We start from the raw sequence: 14,494 nt of genomic DNA on the forward strand, positions 1-14,494 counted from the left end.
GGATATTCTGGAGGAAGTCTTCTTGTTGATTCACAGAAGACTTGGTTCAGTTACTCTGCTAAATATATGGCCAAATTACCAGAGTGGAGAACAGTAATACATTTTAAGAAACGTGATAAATGGATTAATGAAGGACAATTCACACTGTTTAAAAACAATGAGGGAAAACTCATGATCTACATCAGAGATTTAATTCAACAAGATGCTGGAAGATTCCAGATTTGGTATCATAGCAACTGGTACATTGATATGACCTTGAATGTGGAAGAAGGTCAGTCAATTTAAGATAAAAGTAAAATTACTGATCATTAAAAAGCTTGACAAAATATATTTCTTCATTTTGTGAATGACAGATTCCTGTTGTAAAGAGTCAAAGAGAGTGATGGTGAATATTGGAGAAACTGCAACCTTCAGCTGTGAATATTCACAGAATCATATTAATGATTGTGGCGAGCACGACGAGGTCGAGGGCCGTGGGAGGACGGCGCGAGGCCGGTGGCGCGATTGATAATGAGCGACACGTGCGCGACGCACCGGTCTCGCATCTCTCACGGAGGAGCGGAAGCATAAAGGGGGAGTGACGACAGTGAAGAGCGAGAGAGGACAGGCCTGAATTTTATTTGATGTGTTTCTGTTTTGTGTTGCCAGCAGTCGTCCGTGAGGGGCTGCTGGCTTTTACTTTCATTTTTGTATTTGTTTATTTATTTATTAAAATGTTGAATGTTCGCCGGTTCCCGCCTCCTTCTTCCCATAACATCTGTCTGAACCCCGTTACATTGGTGCCGAAACCCGGGAAGAAGGAGTGACACGCTGTCGGAGAGCCCTCGCTGCTGGGGGGGATCGCGGTGCTGAGGAGGTCGGGCAGCACGAGGGAGCGACGGCCGCCGATTGCTGCCCGAGGCGATGGTGCTGGAGCGATGGAAGATCTGGTGGGACGGAGAGCTCGACACCGTCCTGCTGGATCGAGGAGGGGTGGCTGCCGTCCAAGAGGGAGTGGAGGAGTCGCTCCCGTTCGCCGTGGGCCGGAGCCTGTTGCCGTCGGCCATGATGGGGGCGGAGCAGGGAACGGGAAACTCGCTGCCGGCTGCCCTCGACAGGAGGAGTCACCGCCGGCCGCCAGGAGGCGGAAGAGCGTCGAGCCGTTCCCCAACGAATGTCCAGTACCATCGCATGGCACCGCGAGTGACTCTCAGCCGGTTGAGGACCGAGCGGCAGTGTGTCCGGGAACCGGATCAAGAATTTTTTTTATTTATTTTTTTTTCCTCTCTCCCCTCTCTCGTCTCTGTCGCTCCTCGTGCTTCCGTTTCCTTTCTCTCGTACCTCATCTATCCATACCCCCAGCCCAGGTTCAGCAGCCGCCGTTATCGGTCCCCCCCGGGGAGGGGGGGGGGGGGAGTAGGCGCAGTCGCGTGGGTGCCCCCCGGCCTGCGAGGGGTGATGGGGGTATGTGGCGAGCACGACGAGGTCGAGGGCCGTGGGAGGACGGCGCGAGGCCGGTGGCGCGATTGATAATGAGCGACACGTGCGCGACGCACCGGTCTCGCATCTCTCACGGAGGAGCGGAAGCATAAAGGAGGAGCGACGACAGTGAAGAGCGAGAGAGGACAGGCCTGAATTTTATTTGATGTGTTTCTGTTTTGTGTTGCCAGCAGTCGTCCGTGAGGGGCTGCTGGCTTTTACTTTCATTTTTGTATTTGTTTATTTATTTATTAAAATGTTGAATGTTCGCCGGTTCCCGCCTCCTTCTTTCCATAACATCTGTCTGAACCCCGTTACAATGATCCCAAGATCATATTCAAAGAAGGAAACGACTCTATTGAGATGATCTACAGCACCTCGAAGAAGACCGAAAGATTCAGTGTTTCTGATGACAGACATAAAAATCTCTTCAATGTGAGAATTACTGCTGTGACTCCAGATGATGGAGGAGTTTATTTATGTGGAGTTTGGATCAACAGACACTCGTACAGTTACTCCATTATTAATACTGTTCATCTACATGTTATGGGTGAGTAGAGCAAACTAGTCAGATACATTTTTCAAAGTTGTCCCCCCTCATTTTATGTAGTTCTCCTATTTTACAAATAAAACATTGAATGTTGACAGATTGGTGTTGTGGAGCGTCAAAAACAGTGAATGGAAACAGTGGCGAAACTGCTGCTTTCAGCTGTGAATATTCTTGGGATCAAAGGAAGGCTAGAAAGATCTTATTCAAAACAGGAAATAACATCATTGATGAGATGATCTTCACTACTGACACCTGGACTCAGAAAGAAAGATTCAGTGTGTCTTATAATAGTCATAATAAACTCATGAATGTGATCATTTCTGCTGTGACTCCAGATGATGGAGGAGTTTATTTATGTGGAGTTTTGGACTACAGTCACCCGTACAGTTACTCCATTATTAATAGTGTGCATCTACATATTATTGATAAGTATAAAGTGGGCGTGTCTAGAGCGACTGGTCACTCAGGAGGTCGTATGATGATCAAGTGTGAACATCCTCAACACAAAATCAAGCCAAAATACATCTGTAAAGAATCAGATGGATGTTCAGAGAGGAAGAATCCAGGAGTTCAGGATGAATGGATGGAGAATGGAGATGTTTCTTTATATGACGACACCAGAGCAGGAGTCTTGATGGTGTTTTTTAGAGAGCTGAAAGCTGCAGATGCAGGAACATACAGATGTGGAGTGAATGTGTCTCACTATACTGAGAGCTTCACTGAACTTCAGCTGGACGTCAGAGACGGTGAGGATCCGTAATACTTTATCTCTTATATCCAATTTTTGTTCTGATTTTTATCTAATTATTTGTTGCTGTTTTTTATTTTTTTATTTTTTTTTATAGATGCAAAATATCCAAAGACAAAGACTGAATCTGCTCATCTTGGTGAAGAAGTCAACATCACCTGTCAGATCCCAGAGGAACATAAAGTTCATTTCTGCAAAGAGGATGATGATCACATCTGTCAAAACATCAGCACATCTGCAGTGACAGAAATGAGTCCTTCATCTGAGAGAAATGAAGAGAGAGTTTTTACAGTGAGCATCAGTAATGTGAGCGTGAGAGATGCTGGAGTTTACTGGTGTGGAGCAGAAACCAGAGACACACATTTGACTTTCATCTCCCTGACCACCAAAATTCAGCTCAACCTCATCAGTAATGGTGGGTTATTTTAGTTTTTATTTATTTTTTACTGTGGTTTGAATCAATAAATACTTTTGAGTACATGGTGTTAATTGAATTATTTATTGATTCATTTAAAAAAAATAACAAACTCCTCTCTAGAAATGTTTTTTTCTAAAGTCAGTGAATGACTTTTCTGAGGTAACATTACATGTCAAGCTTTTTTATTGACATCTTTCTTTGAAACACTGATCAAGCAATTATATGTGACATGAAACATTTCAGTATGTTGTAACATATGTATTTACACACATTTTGTGTTTCTGTAAATAGGAAAAAAATTATGAAAAAGGTAAGGTCGGTTCATGTGCTTCCGCTTGAACTAAGGGGGCTGGAGCGATCTGTCTTGTCACAAGTTTTGTTTAAACTGTCTTTATATACCAATACATAATTAAAATGTAAGTACTCTGAAAAAGAGAGTATAAAAATCGAGTGTCTGTAGTCCTCTCAGGGCTGCAATAAACACAGCTACTTATTTCCATACGGAACGAATGAAATGATTGACTGGGCGACTGTCACTCTCCCTCGCTACCATGGCTACCACCCCTGCTGCTACAGGAGCTGCCCACATGCGCGCACCCGTTTGACTCGAGGAGGGGAAGAGGCACAATTATGTCAGAGAAAGAGCATTCAAAATTCCCAGTACCTACATATACAGTCAGCGAAGGCAAACAAGGCAAAAAAAGGAAGACAGTATTCGAAGGACGACCTCCTCTGCTTCGCCCTCGACCCCGGACCCGGACCTGTCCTTGAGCCGACGATGCGGTACTTGTCTCCAGAGTGTCCTCATCAGAGCCAACAGTGCTTTCATCGTGGAAGCTCTTACATGCAAAACACTGTATATGTTATGAATCTTACACGAAATTCACCTTCATCACAGTGTAACTGATGGTAATGGGAAAACATGTATCAATGCAACCTGTTTTTAGCTTTGCCTTATGTTACTAGCTCGTTACCGAATCAAACTCAATATATTGTAAACTTTACCAGTATCGATATGCTAGCTTGATAGTGACTACTAACAGCCATGTTAGTTGTTTATATTCATAATGATAAAGTTAGGTATGTTATTACATGTGATTCTGACATGATGTCACTACATGCACTGCGCTCCTCTCCGCTCGGCGCTGGCAAACGCATCCTCCAGCTGAGCGGTCGGCATCATGCGTTCATGTGTTTTGGGGGCGTGGCTTTGGAAGGAGCCCAGAAGGGAGAGGGTGGGAGTGAATGGAATAAGTAGCTGTGTTTATTGCAGCCCTGCGAGGACTACAGACACTTAATTTTTATACTCTCTTTTTCAGAGTACTTACATTTCAATTATGTATTGGTATATAAAGACAGTTTAAACAAATTTTGGAAAAAGTTTTTTTTTTTTTTTTTAAACCTGCCTACCCTGCCTTTAACACTGTGTTTGTGTGTTTTATTTTCAGGTTTCTCCATGTTCATCATTATTTGTGTGTGTGTGAGTCTGCTGCTGATTGGTGGATTCACTCTGACTGTGTGTAAATTAAGACACAAGAGAGGAGGTGACACACACACACAGTTACACACCTTTTGTTTTTCTGAGCTGCTTCAATCTCACTTTCATTTGATGTTGATCTCGGTTGTCTTTGTCTTATCAATTGATTCATTTTTTGTTTTGGGTTAATTAGGAAAAGCCTTAACATCAGACAATGGAACAAGAGAGAAAAATATAATGGTGAGTTACAGTGTGTGTGTTTGCGTGTTTGCGTATAGCTACTGCAATGTTTTCTTTCTTTTTTTTTATCCATTTTCTCTCTATTTTTCATGTTCAGTCATCATGTGCAGACAGCAGACGTGATTGTCTCACAGATCCTGGATCAGCTCAGATTAACAGTCATGATGAACTACCCACAATCCTCTCTGATGAGCTCCTGTACGCGTCTGTCAGTTTCCAGAAGCATGAAGAGTCTCTCAGTGAAGCTTCAGTCACTGTCGGTAAGAACGAGCTTTACTCTGATTACGCCACGGTCAGTCGCCGCATGAGACTCAACTAACTCACTTATAAGCGGGGACTAAGAACCAGTCTGGGGGGGCCCATGGGAAATCAGAAAATTCAAATGGAAAGAAATACTTGTTTAGAAAATATTAAGCACGATTTCAAAAATATTTGCAATGCCCAGTATCCTAATATAGATGGTGTTAAATGTGGCAATGCACAAGAACCTGAAAATAATTTTGTATTTTGCATGGATCGGACCACACAGTTTTGTTCAAATAAAAAAAAAAACATCACATAGGCATTAATTAGTCATTTAACATGCTTTATTCTCAACACAAACATTGAATGTGTGTGTGTGTGTGTGTGTGTGTGTGTGTGTGTGTGTGTGTGTGTGTGTGTGTGTGTGTGTGTCGGCGAACGTTCTCTGCATGAAATCTGTTTCTGACATGATTTCTTCTTAAAGAAATCTTGGATGTCCTGTTGCTGTGTCTGACTCTGTCCTCTTTTCATTCTTAACTCCAACCACACACTAAATTCTGCCTAAAAATAAACAAAAACCCATTAAGTAAATTACACAGAGTTGCATGTAGCTATGGCGTTCTCACATTTTAATGTTTACAACGCCATGGCTTTTTTGGAAAAATATTATTGTGCCTTAAGTCTTTGAAACAACAGATAAAGTAATATTTATCTATTTTTTATTTATGTGGTGGAGTGCGTTGCCGCTGAATAACACTGACAAGTCATCTCTATTCAGTAGTCTGCCGAAGTTACGTTAGCTAATAACGTTAGCCTACTGGCGACATACAATAGCTTGATCAGTCACACATGAAAGTAATCAGACTAATGGCGCTTTTCCACTACACAGTACCAGCTCGCCTCGGCTCGACTCGACTCGACTCGACTCGACTCTGTTTGGTTTTCCACTGTGTAAAAGTTGTACCTGTACCTGCTTCCAGGTACTTTTTTTCGTACCACCTCCGGCGAGGTTCTAAGCGAGCTGAGGCGATACTAAAATGTGACGTGAAAACACGGCAGACTGCTGATTGGTCAGAGAGAATCGTCACTATTCACTGCGTCATCATTGCACGCGCCAGACGGAGTATCCTGAATAAAGAACAGCAAAAACAAAAACGGCATACACTCGATTTCCTCCATTGTCCTGTGTGTGTGGGTAGCGGGTGCCTTGCGTAGAAGATTAAAGTCACGGCAGTTTCCTGCGGCGTCGCTATGACGACCAGGTACTATTGTGGAGGTACTATCTGCAATGGAAAACGGAGCGAAAAGCGAGCCGAGCCGAGTCGAGTCGAGTCGAGTTGAGCTGGTACTGGTAATGGAAAAGCGCCATAACATACGGTGCGATATTTCAAAATATATACTGTAATTGAGTGTGTATATACCATAAACAGCGACGTGTCTGTCGAGGTGTCTCTCTCTCCTACTGTTTGAAAAACGCAGACCTGTGATTCCGTGATGCCCGCGAATCGCAAATCAAGCAGTGATTGACAGCGCTCTGATCCAATGGTGTTGGGCATTGTCAGGTTGACAGTAAATCTAGCCCAATGATGTTGGGGGGGGGGCACCAGGGGGGCCAATTATATTCCAGGTGGGGCCGGTGCCACCCAGTGCCACCCCTCTAGACAAGCCCCTGGATCAGAGATCACAGGTCATCACACATAACCACATAATTTTTAGATTTGTGACCCGTGCTGACAAAATGAGTCGGAATGCGCACAAGCTAATTATAAGCTAGGCAAAACAAGTGAAAAATGTTGGTGGAATTTGAGGTTTTCACAAAAATGAGTTCATTAAGACCTTGTTTAGTGATCCCAATGCTCCAAATAGCAATTAAACATCTAAAAGTATCTTTATTGTACATTTACTGAGAGGAGTACTGTGCGAACAAAGACTCTCAGGGCCCTATTTTAACGATCTGAAACATAAGTATCAAGCGCGAAACGCAAGTAACTTTGTAGGCGGATCTCGGACGATGTTGCTATTATACCGGCGGGATAAATGACTCTTGCGCCCGACGCAAATCTAAAATGGGTTGGTCTGAAGTAGCTACATTACTCATAGGTGTGGTTTGGGCGTAACGTGAAATAAACCAATCAGAGCGTCTTCTCACATTCCCTTTAAGAGCAGGCACGCTTGTTCCATGGCAGCTTGCTATTATAACGGCGGATTTGCCAGACGCACGCCAGGAGCGGTTCACAGCCGAGGAGACCGACGTTCTCGTCAGGGCTGTAAAACACAGAGAAGTGACATTGTATGGGGATGGGAGAAACCCACCCAAATAAGCTTCGGTTAAACAGGCGTATAATAATTGTACACCACAATGATTTCCCTCATGTGGAATATTTTTCCTTGCAATTATGTATGGTTTGCAAAAATGGCAACTGCTGCATCTGTGTGTAGATGAGAGAAGCAAAGTGTATGTGCGTTGTGCACATGCTACATTATGGCCAAGCATGCGCCCTTAAACTAGCATCTGAACGCGCCACTGAAAACGCGCCACTGACTTTAGACTAGGTTTTTCCTGGTCTGTGGCGGAATTGTTTTCTGGAACTGCAAAATAGCACCAGGGAACGTTTGCGCCGGAAAACACGCCTCCTCTTTTCGCTGAACCGCCCCCGGGAGCGCAAGTTCATTCCCTAATTTACCGACGTGCGTCTGTAGAGGGGAAAGTCCGCTGTGCGTCGGGTGCAAAATAGGAATGAAACATGCGTCGGTGTACAAAGTCAATTGTGCTGGGTGCAAGATAGGGCCCTCAGACAGAGCATGATCTGATGTGTAACATTATATTAGATCTGTGCAGTACAGTAGCCCGTTTATCCCACCAGTCACAATTGTGAACAACCCTTTCTACAAAGTATGGCCCATCTTCAGTGCACTGAATGAGTGCACACTCATCTCCCAGGGGCCAAGTGTAGTCCTTGGTCTAGCCCATAGAGGTCTAGCTGAACAAGCGGAAGTTCCTCCAGGGTGTAACTTTGTACATGACAACCTTTTCACCTCACTTAAGCCTCCTTCATGAAATGACAAAACAAGGTTATGGATGTCTTGGAATGTGTTGTGTAAATAGGTCTAATTGAAGAATTTGTATGAATTCTGACTATGGTGTTTCCCACCGGTCACAATTGTGAACGAGTATAAAACCTAATATTTCAGTAACTTAACCAACATGAAATCAAAGAGGGCTTAAAGTTTGTGTGTTAGGGAGGTCTAAGGAGTAAAATGCATATACTCAAATTGCAAAAAATAAATTAAAAAACGGGTTTATAGGCTGTCTGTTTCATTTATGTTAGTCAAACAATTGTGTTATCATGGGAAAAAAGTTAAATATATATTTTTCCAATCTACTCTACAGTATATTGCCAAATATTTTGGGACATCTGCCTTTACATGTATATTAACTTTAATGACATTCCATTCTTAATCAGTAGAGTTTAATATGGAGTTGGCTATAACAGCTATAAAAGCTTCAACTCTTCTGGGAAGGTATTCCACAAGGTTTAGGAGTGTGTTTATGGGAATTTTTGACCATTCTTCTAGAAGCGCATTTGTGAAGTCAGGCACTGATGTTGGACGAGAAGGCCTGGTTCCCTTTCGAAAGGGAACTCGCACTGCGTCAAGGATACTTTGGGGAACACCTCAGTCATGACAGGTGTCTGAAATCACTATCAAATCACGGTAATCATATTGACCGGCGACAGCCACTGAATTCATTAACGTGCAACCTGCCTTGCACATATGACAATGATCTTTTCGTCTTCAGGGGCTGTAAGCGCTACAAACAAAGGTAAAAGGAAAACATTAAATGCACTAAGAAGGCTGATTGCTTTCAAAAGTATGCGGACCCGTACCCAATGTACCTTACGCCGGATGACACACATGATTTGTGCGTATTCTGTCTGGGTGAAGAGCACGTACAGGAAGTTCTCGAGGGAGCTGTGCGTGCAAATTGTGAGCGTTTTTCTATGAAAATGCTCCGCTCTCGTCTGGCTCAACATCTGAACCCCGTGGCTCAGGTCCCGCTTTTGCCGAGGCAGAGTGGTGACGCACGTCATGGGGTTCTCAGATGGAGCTCGACACTGAGAGCTCCAACCCTGCCATCCAAGCCACTTCAAACTACGTCACGGCTGAATGGCAGAGCATACACGTAAGCGGGTCAGGCCGGTGCTTCCCTGCACACCATGGCGATGATGCAGGTATACCAGGCCGATCTGCTGGGGGATCTCGACCAGGGGGCGGGGCTGTCCCCTGAGGCGGTCTCTGAACTGCGCCGCACCACAGATTTGGTTTGATTTGATTTTTCACCAAACATACTGCTGCCGCGATCGGCCGGTCGATGATCTGTGGTTGAACCTGGCCGACATCGGGGAGAAAGAGAAGGGCTATCTCCTCGACTCGCCGGTTTCACCCTCTGAGCTCTTCGGCACCTCCGTGGAGGCAGTGGTTGAAAAGTTCAGAGAAGCGAAGGCGCGCTCAGCGGCGTTTAAGACGTGTATGCCGCTGAGATCCCTGGCCACGCCCAGACAGGTAGGAGAACCTGGCCCGTCACGGCCCGAGGTCCGTAGACAGGTACAGAGAGCCAGCGTCGCCTCTCGTGCACCCCCTCCATGGAGGAGTAGGTCACAGAAGAGGAGAGACTCCCGCAAGAAGAGGGATTTGAATGAGGTGATCCAGCACAAACACAAGTCAAGTCAAGTCAAGTATATTTGTATAGCGCTTTTCACAATACAGATTGTATCAAAGCAGCTTCACAGTATTAAATTAAAATAATACAACAAAGTTTGTTTCAAGAGAAATTTATTGATTGATAAAATTTAATTAAATATCCCCAAAATATCCCCAACTGGACAAGCCAAAGGCAACAGTGGCAAGGAACTGAAAAACTCCATCAAGTGACCTAATGGTGTCCTAAAACTCCATCAGGTGACCTAATGGAGAAAAAAAAAAAACCTTGGGAGAACCCAGGCTCAGTCGGGGGCCAGTTCTCCTCTGGCATTTATGAGCTAGAGGCCGACACAGTCAGCATCGGTGATGGATCACCTCCCCTGAGGGCATAATTAGATCTTAGTCATCTCATCTCTTCCACGACTCCCCAGGCGCTTCTTTCATCAGGCCTGAGGTGGGCCCATGATGAGTGGTAAACTATGTTCTGGCAGCCCACCTTGGTTTGGTTAGTGAGAGTGCCTCTTTCAGGCATGTAATAGTAGTAGACCCCATATTCATAGAAAACTGTTTGGTGAGTCTTCATTTTGCACGCCGCAGGTAAGCTGAGCTGGTCTTATTCAAAAAAAAAGTTGTGTGCAACTAACACTAAAATGTATTTCTCTACAGACCCTTGGTCCCTGTATAGAGTTATGGAGTCACTTTTCTGTTATAAGGTAAAGTAATATGGAACATATTAGGGCCCTGAAGTTCCTGTTAGGTGGCTAGAACGTTAGAGAGAACCACCATTCAAATATGTATGTGTGTGTTGGTTTTTCCCTTTTGTGAATTCATGGGGTGTGCCAACGCTCATTCTTACTGTAACAGTTCATTTCTACTGGAATGTTAGCGGAGCACAAAGTGGCAGAACGTCATTCTAAGAGAATCGTAACGTTGAATGCAGCTGCCTGGTTTATTTTTTATAAACACTTTAGCCTTTGGGTTATTAGCCACCTCAGGGTAGAGTAGTTTGTCTCCTCTCCTCTTAAAAAAAAAAAAAAAAAAAAGAGTATTAGAGAGTACATAGAATTTTTCTAGAGGCTGATGCTGGAGCTTCAGATAGATCTTATGTCCGGCCCACGGGGCCGTCTGACATAATGTGGTCCTGAGTACTTCACTCCCTTGAGTTCTGTTTGGTTTTTCATACAGGCTGAGCGAGTTTTGCAGCCTCTAATATGATAAATCAGTTTTTTTAAGGCTGTTGCTCCTCCGAACCCTCAGGTAGATCTATGCTCATAGGCTGGCCCTCACCAGGGCCACCTCAGTAGCTGGACTAGGCTATAATAGGGATAGCGAGGCGTTCTGTTAATGCATTTCTGCCTCTGGCCCCTCACTATGTGAGTATGGGTTTTTCTTGCATCCCTAGATGACAGCCTCCTCCCATGGGAGTCGCTCTACCAAGGCCCGCTCCCTTCTCTGCATTCGGGGGTAAGAAGAGTAATGCAGGTTGTTGTAGAGGCATGATTGATAAAGACCTAGGCCTTCAATAAGGCCTCCCTGCAATGGGTCTTTTTGCGCAGGGTCAGGCCGTCTATTGCTCTGCGAAGAGATGGTCTGTCCGACCCCGCCATGCAGAGCTGGGATATGGATTTGGGCTGCCAGAGTAGCCTCCACATAGCTCGCTAAGCTACCGCTCAAGCGATGAGTTGAAGGTGGTTGGCTTACAACCAAGCCCCACTCCCCAAGGCTGAGTGCAGAAAGATTTCTGCCACTGGCAGGCCCGCACCCTGTTGAACTCTCAGGGGCACGTGGTTGGTTCTCCCCTGTTGACCCAGGGTAGTTTTGAGTACTCCACTCTCAGCTCTGTATCACTCACCTCACACCAATTTGGTGTGAGTCGAGTGAGAATTTCTAACCTTCACTTCATTTTGGTCTACGAAAGGTACCCTTCTAGGTACCAGGATACTGTAGGCGATGTGTAAACAGCTTATCTGCCAACGAAGGCTGCGCTGTCAGGTAGAAGGCCGTAAGTAGGCCTCCTTGATGGGTAGCCACCAAAAAGGGCTCTTTAGGCCAGCTTACTTCAGGTGGTTGGCCTTGGTAGTTTGGGCAGTAGACTCACTTACGAGTAGTAGGCCTTAACAGGCCTCCTCGGAAGAGAGTCACCTACATTGTGGGACATACATTATAGCCGCGCCCAGGTAGTCAGCCTTTCAAGAGGCCTCCTGTGGGTGGCCCCAACTGTTTGTGGTATGTTTTGGATCCCAACTATGTTTTCAAAGAAGAATAGACTTGCTATCAGCTAGTAGGCCCTATTAAGCCTTCCTGAAGGCGAGTCCCCAGCAGTATGGGTAAATTGGCTGGCGAGTTCCCAAGGATAAGCAACTGGACAGCTAGCCTGACCGGCTATCAGGTAGTAGGCCTCACCAGTCCTCCCTGAGGCCGAGTTCCCAAGGATGGGCAACTAAACAGCTAAACTGACTGGCTATCAGGCAGTAGGCCTCACACTACCCTGTGTCAGTGTTAATAAACACACTGTCACAGCGGCCAAAAAAGACAAAAGATATAATAAGAGTTAAGAGTCCAACTATTGGAAACACTAATCATCGTTATGGTGACTTAAAATTAAACCCCTTTTAATTTTTAATAACAACTTCTGTAGACGTCTGACAGAAATAAAGTCAATCTGGTTGGTAATAAGTGAATCTGGTAATGCTGTTTGTGGAGTTGTTTAATCCTCCTCTGCTGAGATCTTCACAGATTTAATGTCTTCTTTTCTCTTCAGTTGATTTAATCTAAGGCTGTGTCTGAAGTCAGTTATAGTTCTTGTGTTTCTGCTCGTCTCTTTTTCCGTTCTCTTCTTTCCTTCAGTGGTTCTGCTTGTTAACAGGCTTATTAAGGCTGAGATGACTCCATATTTAATATACACAGGTTTTGTGGCTCAGATAAGGTCCAGTTCTGGTTTATTTCTTTGCTCTTGGCTGACATGTGACATTGCTATGGCCTGCTTGTGGCCCAGATCTGGCAAACAGGAGCGGTCCGCCCAAGGGCCGTCATTCCACGCTGCATGTGGGCCAAATCTGGGACGTCACAATGTTGCTATGTGGGTTGGTGCTTGATTTTATACAACTGTGGCCATGGAAGTGATTGGAACACCTGAATTCAGTTATTTTGAGGGGTGTCCCAATTATTTTGGCAATATCGTGTATATTTGGTTTTGACTTGGTGTGTGCCAAAATTTGGTGTTATTAGGGATTTTAAAGGATGGTTGCTAGGTGAAAATAACAGTAACTCATTTGTGAATATTTGCTCATTGCGACTCATTTTGCCAGCACGGGTAACATACTGTATATACTCGTTTACTTTACATTTGTTTGTGCTCACAGTTCATTTCAAAAGTCTGTGTACAGTCCATAAACAGATGTTTGGTTTAAAGTTCAGTGTTGAAGACAGGACGTAAAACCTCTGAGTGACACTTCTAGAAAATACTGTAAAGTTTCCACTCCAGATGCAGACATTTATTTTAAATGCAGCTTTTACACATAAAACCTCTTTAATAGCAGCTCTTAAAGAGACACAAGTTTAAAACACCTTTATGATGAGACACATGAAACATGAGAATATGTTCAAAGCTGTTAAATAACAGTTTTCTCTTTCTCACCTCTCTGAATTAGATTTGTACATTGATGAGATACTACAGAGAGATTATGAGAAAGATATTTTTTCCTAACATCATTTTAGCACATTTAAAAGTGTATGCATTAACTCACTGATTCAGTACTTTTGCTGATGTTGTTTTTAGTTAAATCTTGTTCTGTTTGTTTTAGTTTATTTTTCTGATTTTGCTGCTGCTGATACTTTTATTGTAGAATCATATTTTAATTCACTGAAAAAAAAAAATTTTTTTACTATAATTTCTTGTTTAATTCTCCAAATTTTAGACTCGTATGTGATATTCAAGGATTTGAAAATGACATTTTATTCTGAGATCGTTTTGTTGTTAGAAAGTTTCTCACGAGCCTGGAGTTGTTTTTGTGTTTGTGTGATGAACAGGCAGTTTTTTTTTTTGTTTTTTTTTGTCCAGCTCAAAGCCACAGAAAACATGTGAAGGTTGAGGGTCTCAGTTCAGTTTAATTAAACACACTTACTCAGGAAACCCACAGAGAGACACATGAGACTGAACAGAGAGACAGAAGATGAACAGAAGACAATAAAGACTAACAGCTGATCATTCAGTAATTCACCTTCAACATTTACTGTGTTAACATAATACACTGATGTCGATACCACTTTAAACAAGCAACATCTAGAGATTTTTTTTCTGTAAGTTTGTCTTTTATTTTTACGATTTTTCATAATTTTCAGCATTATATCTCTGGCTAATATCTGGCAGTAATTGTATGAGTTGAATGCTAATTTGCTTTTCTGAATTCAACCAGATAAAGATAGAAACTTAATTGTAATTTTTACTAAGACAAAGAGACTTGCTTGTAAGAGTCTCAGCGCTTTGTGTTTGCAGGGTGGTTTGATACTGAGGTCAGTGTGATAAAGATCTACATCATGAGATGTTCTTCAGCTTGTGGTTTTCTTTTGCTCTATTTATCTTCTTTAGGTCAAACCAAGAAGCCCTTCAGCCTCCTGCAGGTGTGATAAAAACAGAATATAATTTTCCATTACCAATGG

General features: G+C 43.6%; 1 protein-coding gene across 1 annotated transcript; it reads left to right on the top strand.

The window, feature by feature from the left end:
• Window positions 1-1,812: 1,812 nt before the first annotated feature.
• On the top strand, window positions 1,813-5,238 carry LOC309493725 (polymeric immunoglobulin receptor-like). Its single transcript, XM_082162938.1, has 6 exons — window positions 1,813-2,008; window positions 2,107-2,754; window positions 2,854-3,171; window positions 4,623-4,718; window positions 4,845-4,891; window positions 4,989-5,238. The coding sequence occupies exons 1-6, from the start codon at window positions 1,822-1,824 to the stop codon at window positions 5,208-5,210; spliced, it is 1,518 nt and encodes a 505-aa protein (XP_082019064.1). The 5' UTR covers window positions 1,813-1,821; the 3' UTR covers window positions 5,211-5,238.
• The last annotated feature ends 9,256 nt before the right edge of the window (window positions 5,239-14,494 follow it).

The sequence above is a fragment of the Leuciscus leuciscus genome (genome assembly GCF_965113295.1).
Source record: "Leuciscus leuciscus genome assembly, chromosome: 3".
NCBI lineage: Eukaryota > Metazoa > Chordata > Actinopteri > Cypriniformes > Leuciscidae > Leuciscus > Leuciscus leuciscus.

What these genes read in the sequence shown, in the direction of transcription:
- LOC309493725 (XM_082162938.1), top strand. Translation starts at nt 1,822, where the DNA reads ATGATCTACAGCACCTCGAAGAAGACCGAAAGATTCAGTGTTTCTGAT. An exon ending in TGTTCATCTACATGTTATGG is followed by an intron (nt 2,009 to 2,106) that starts GTGAGTAGAGCA and finishes GAATGTTGACAG; the next exon opens with ATTGGTGTTGTGGAGCGTCA. An exon ending in GCTCAACCTCATCAGTAATG is followed by an intron (nt 3,172 to 4,622) that starts GTGGGTTATTTT and finishes TTTTATTTTCAG; the next exon opens with GTTTCTCCATGTTCATCATT.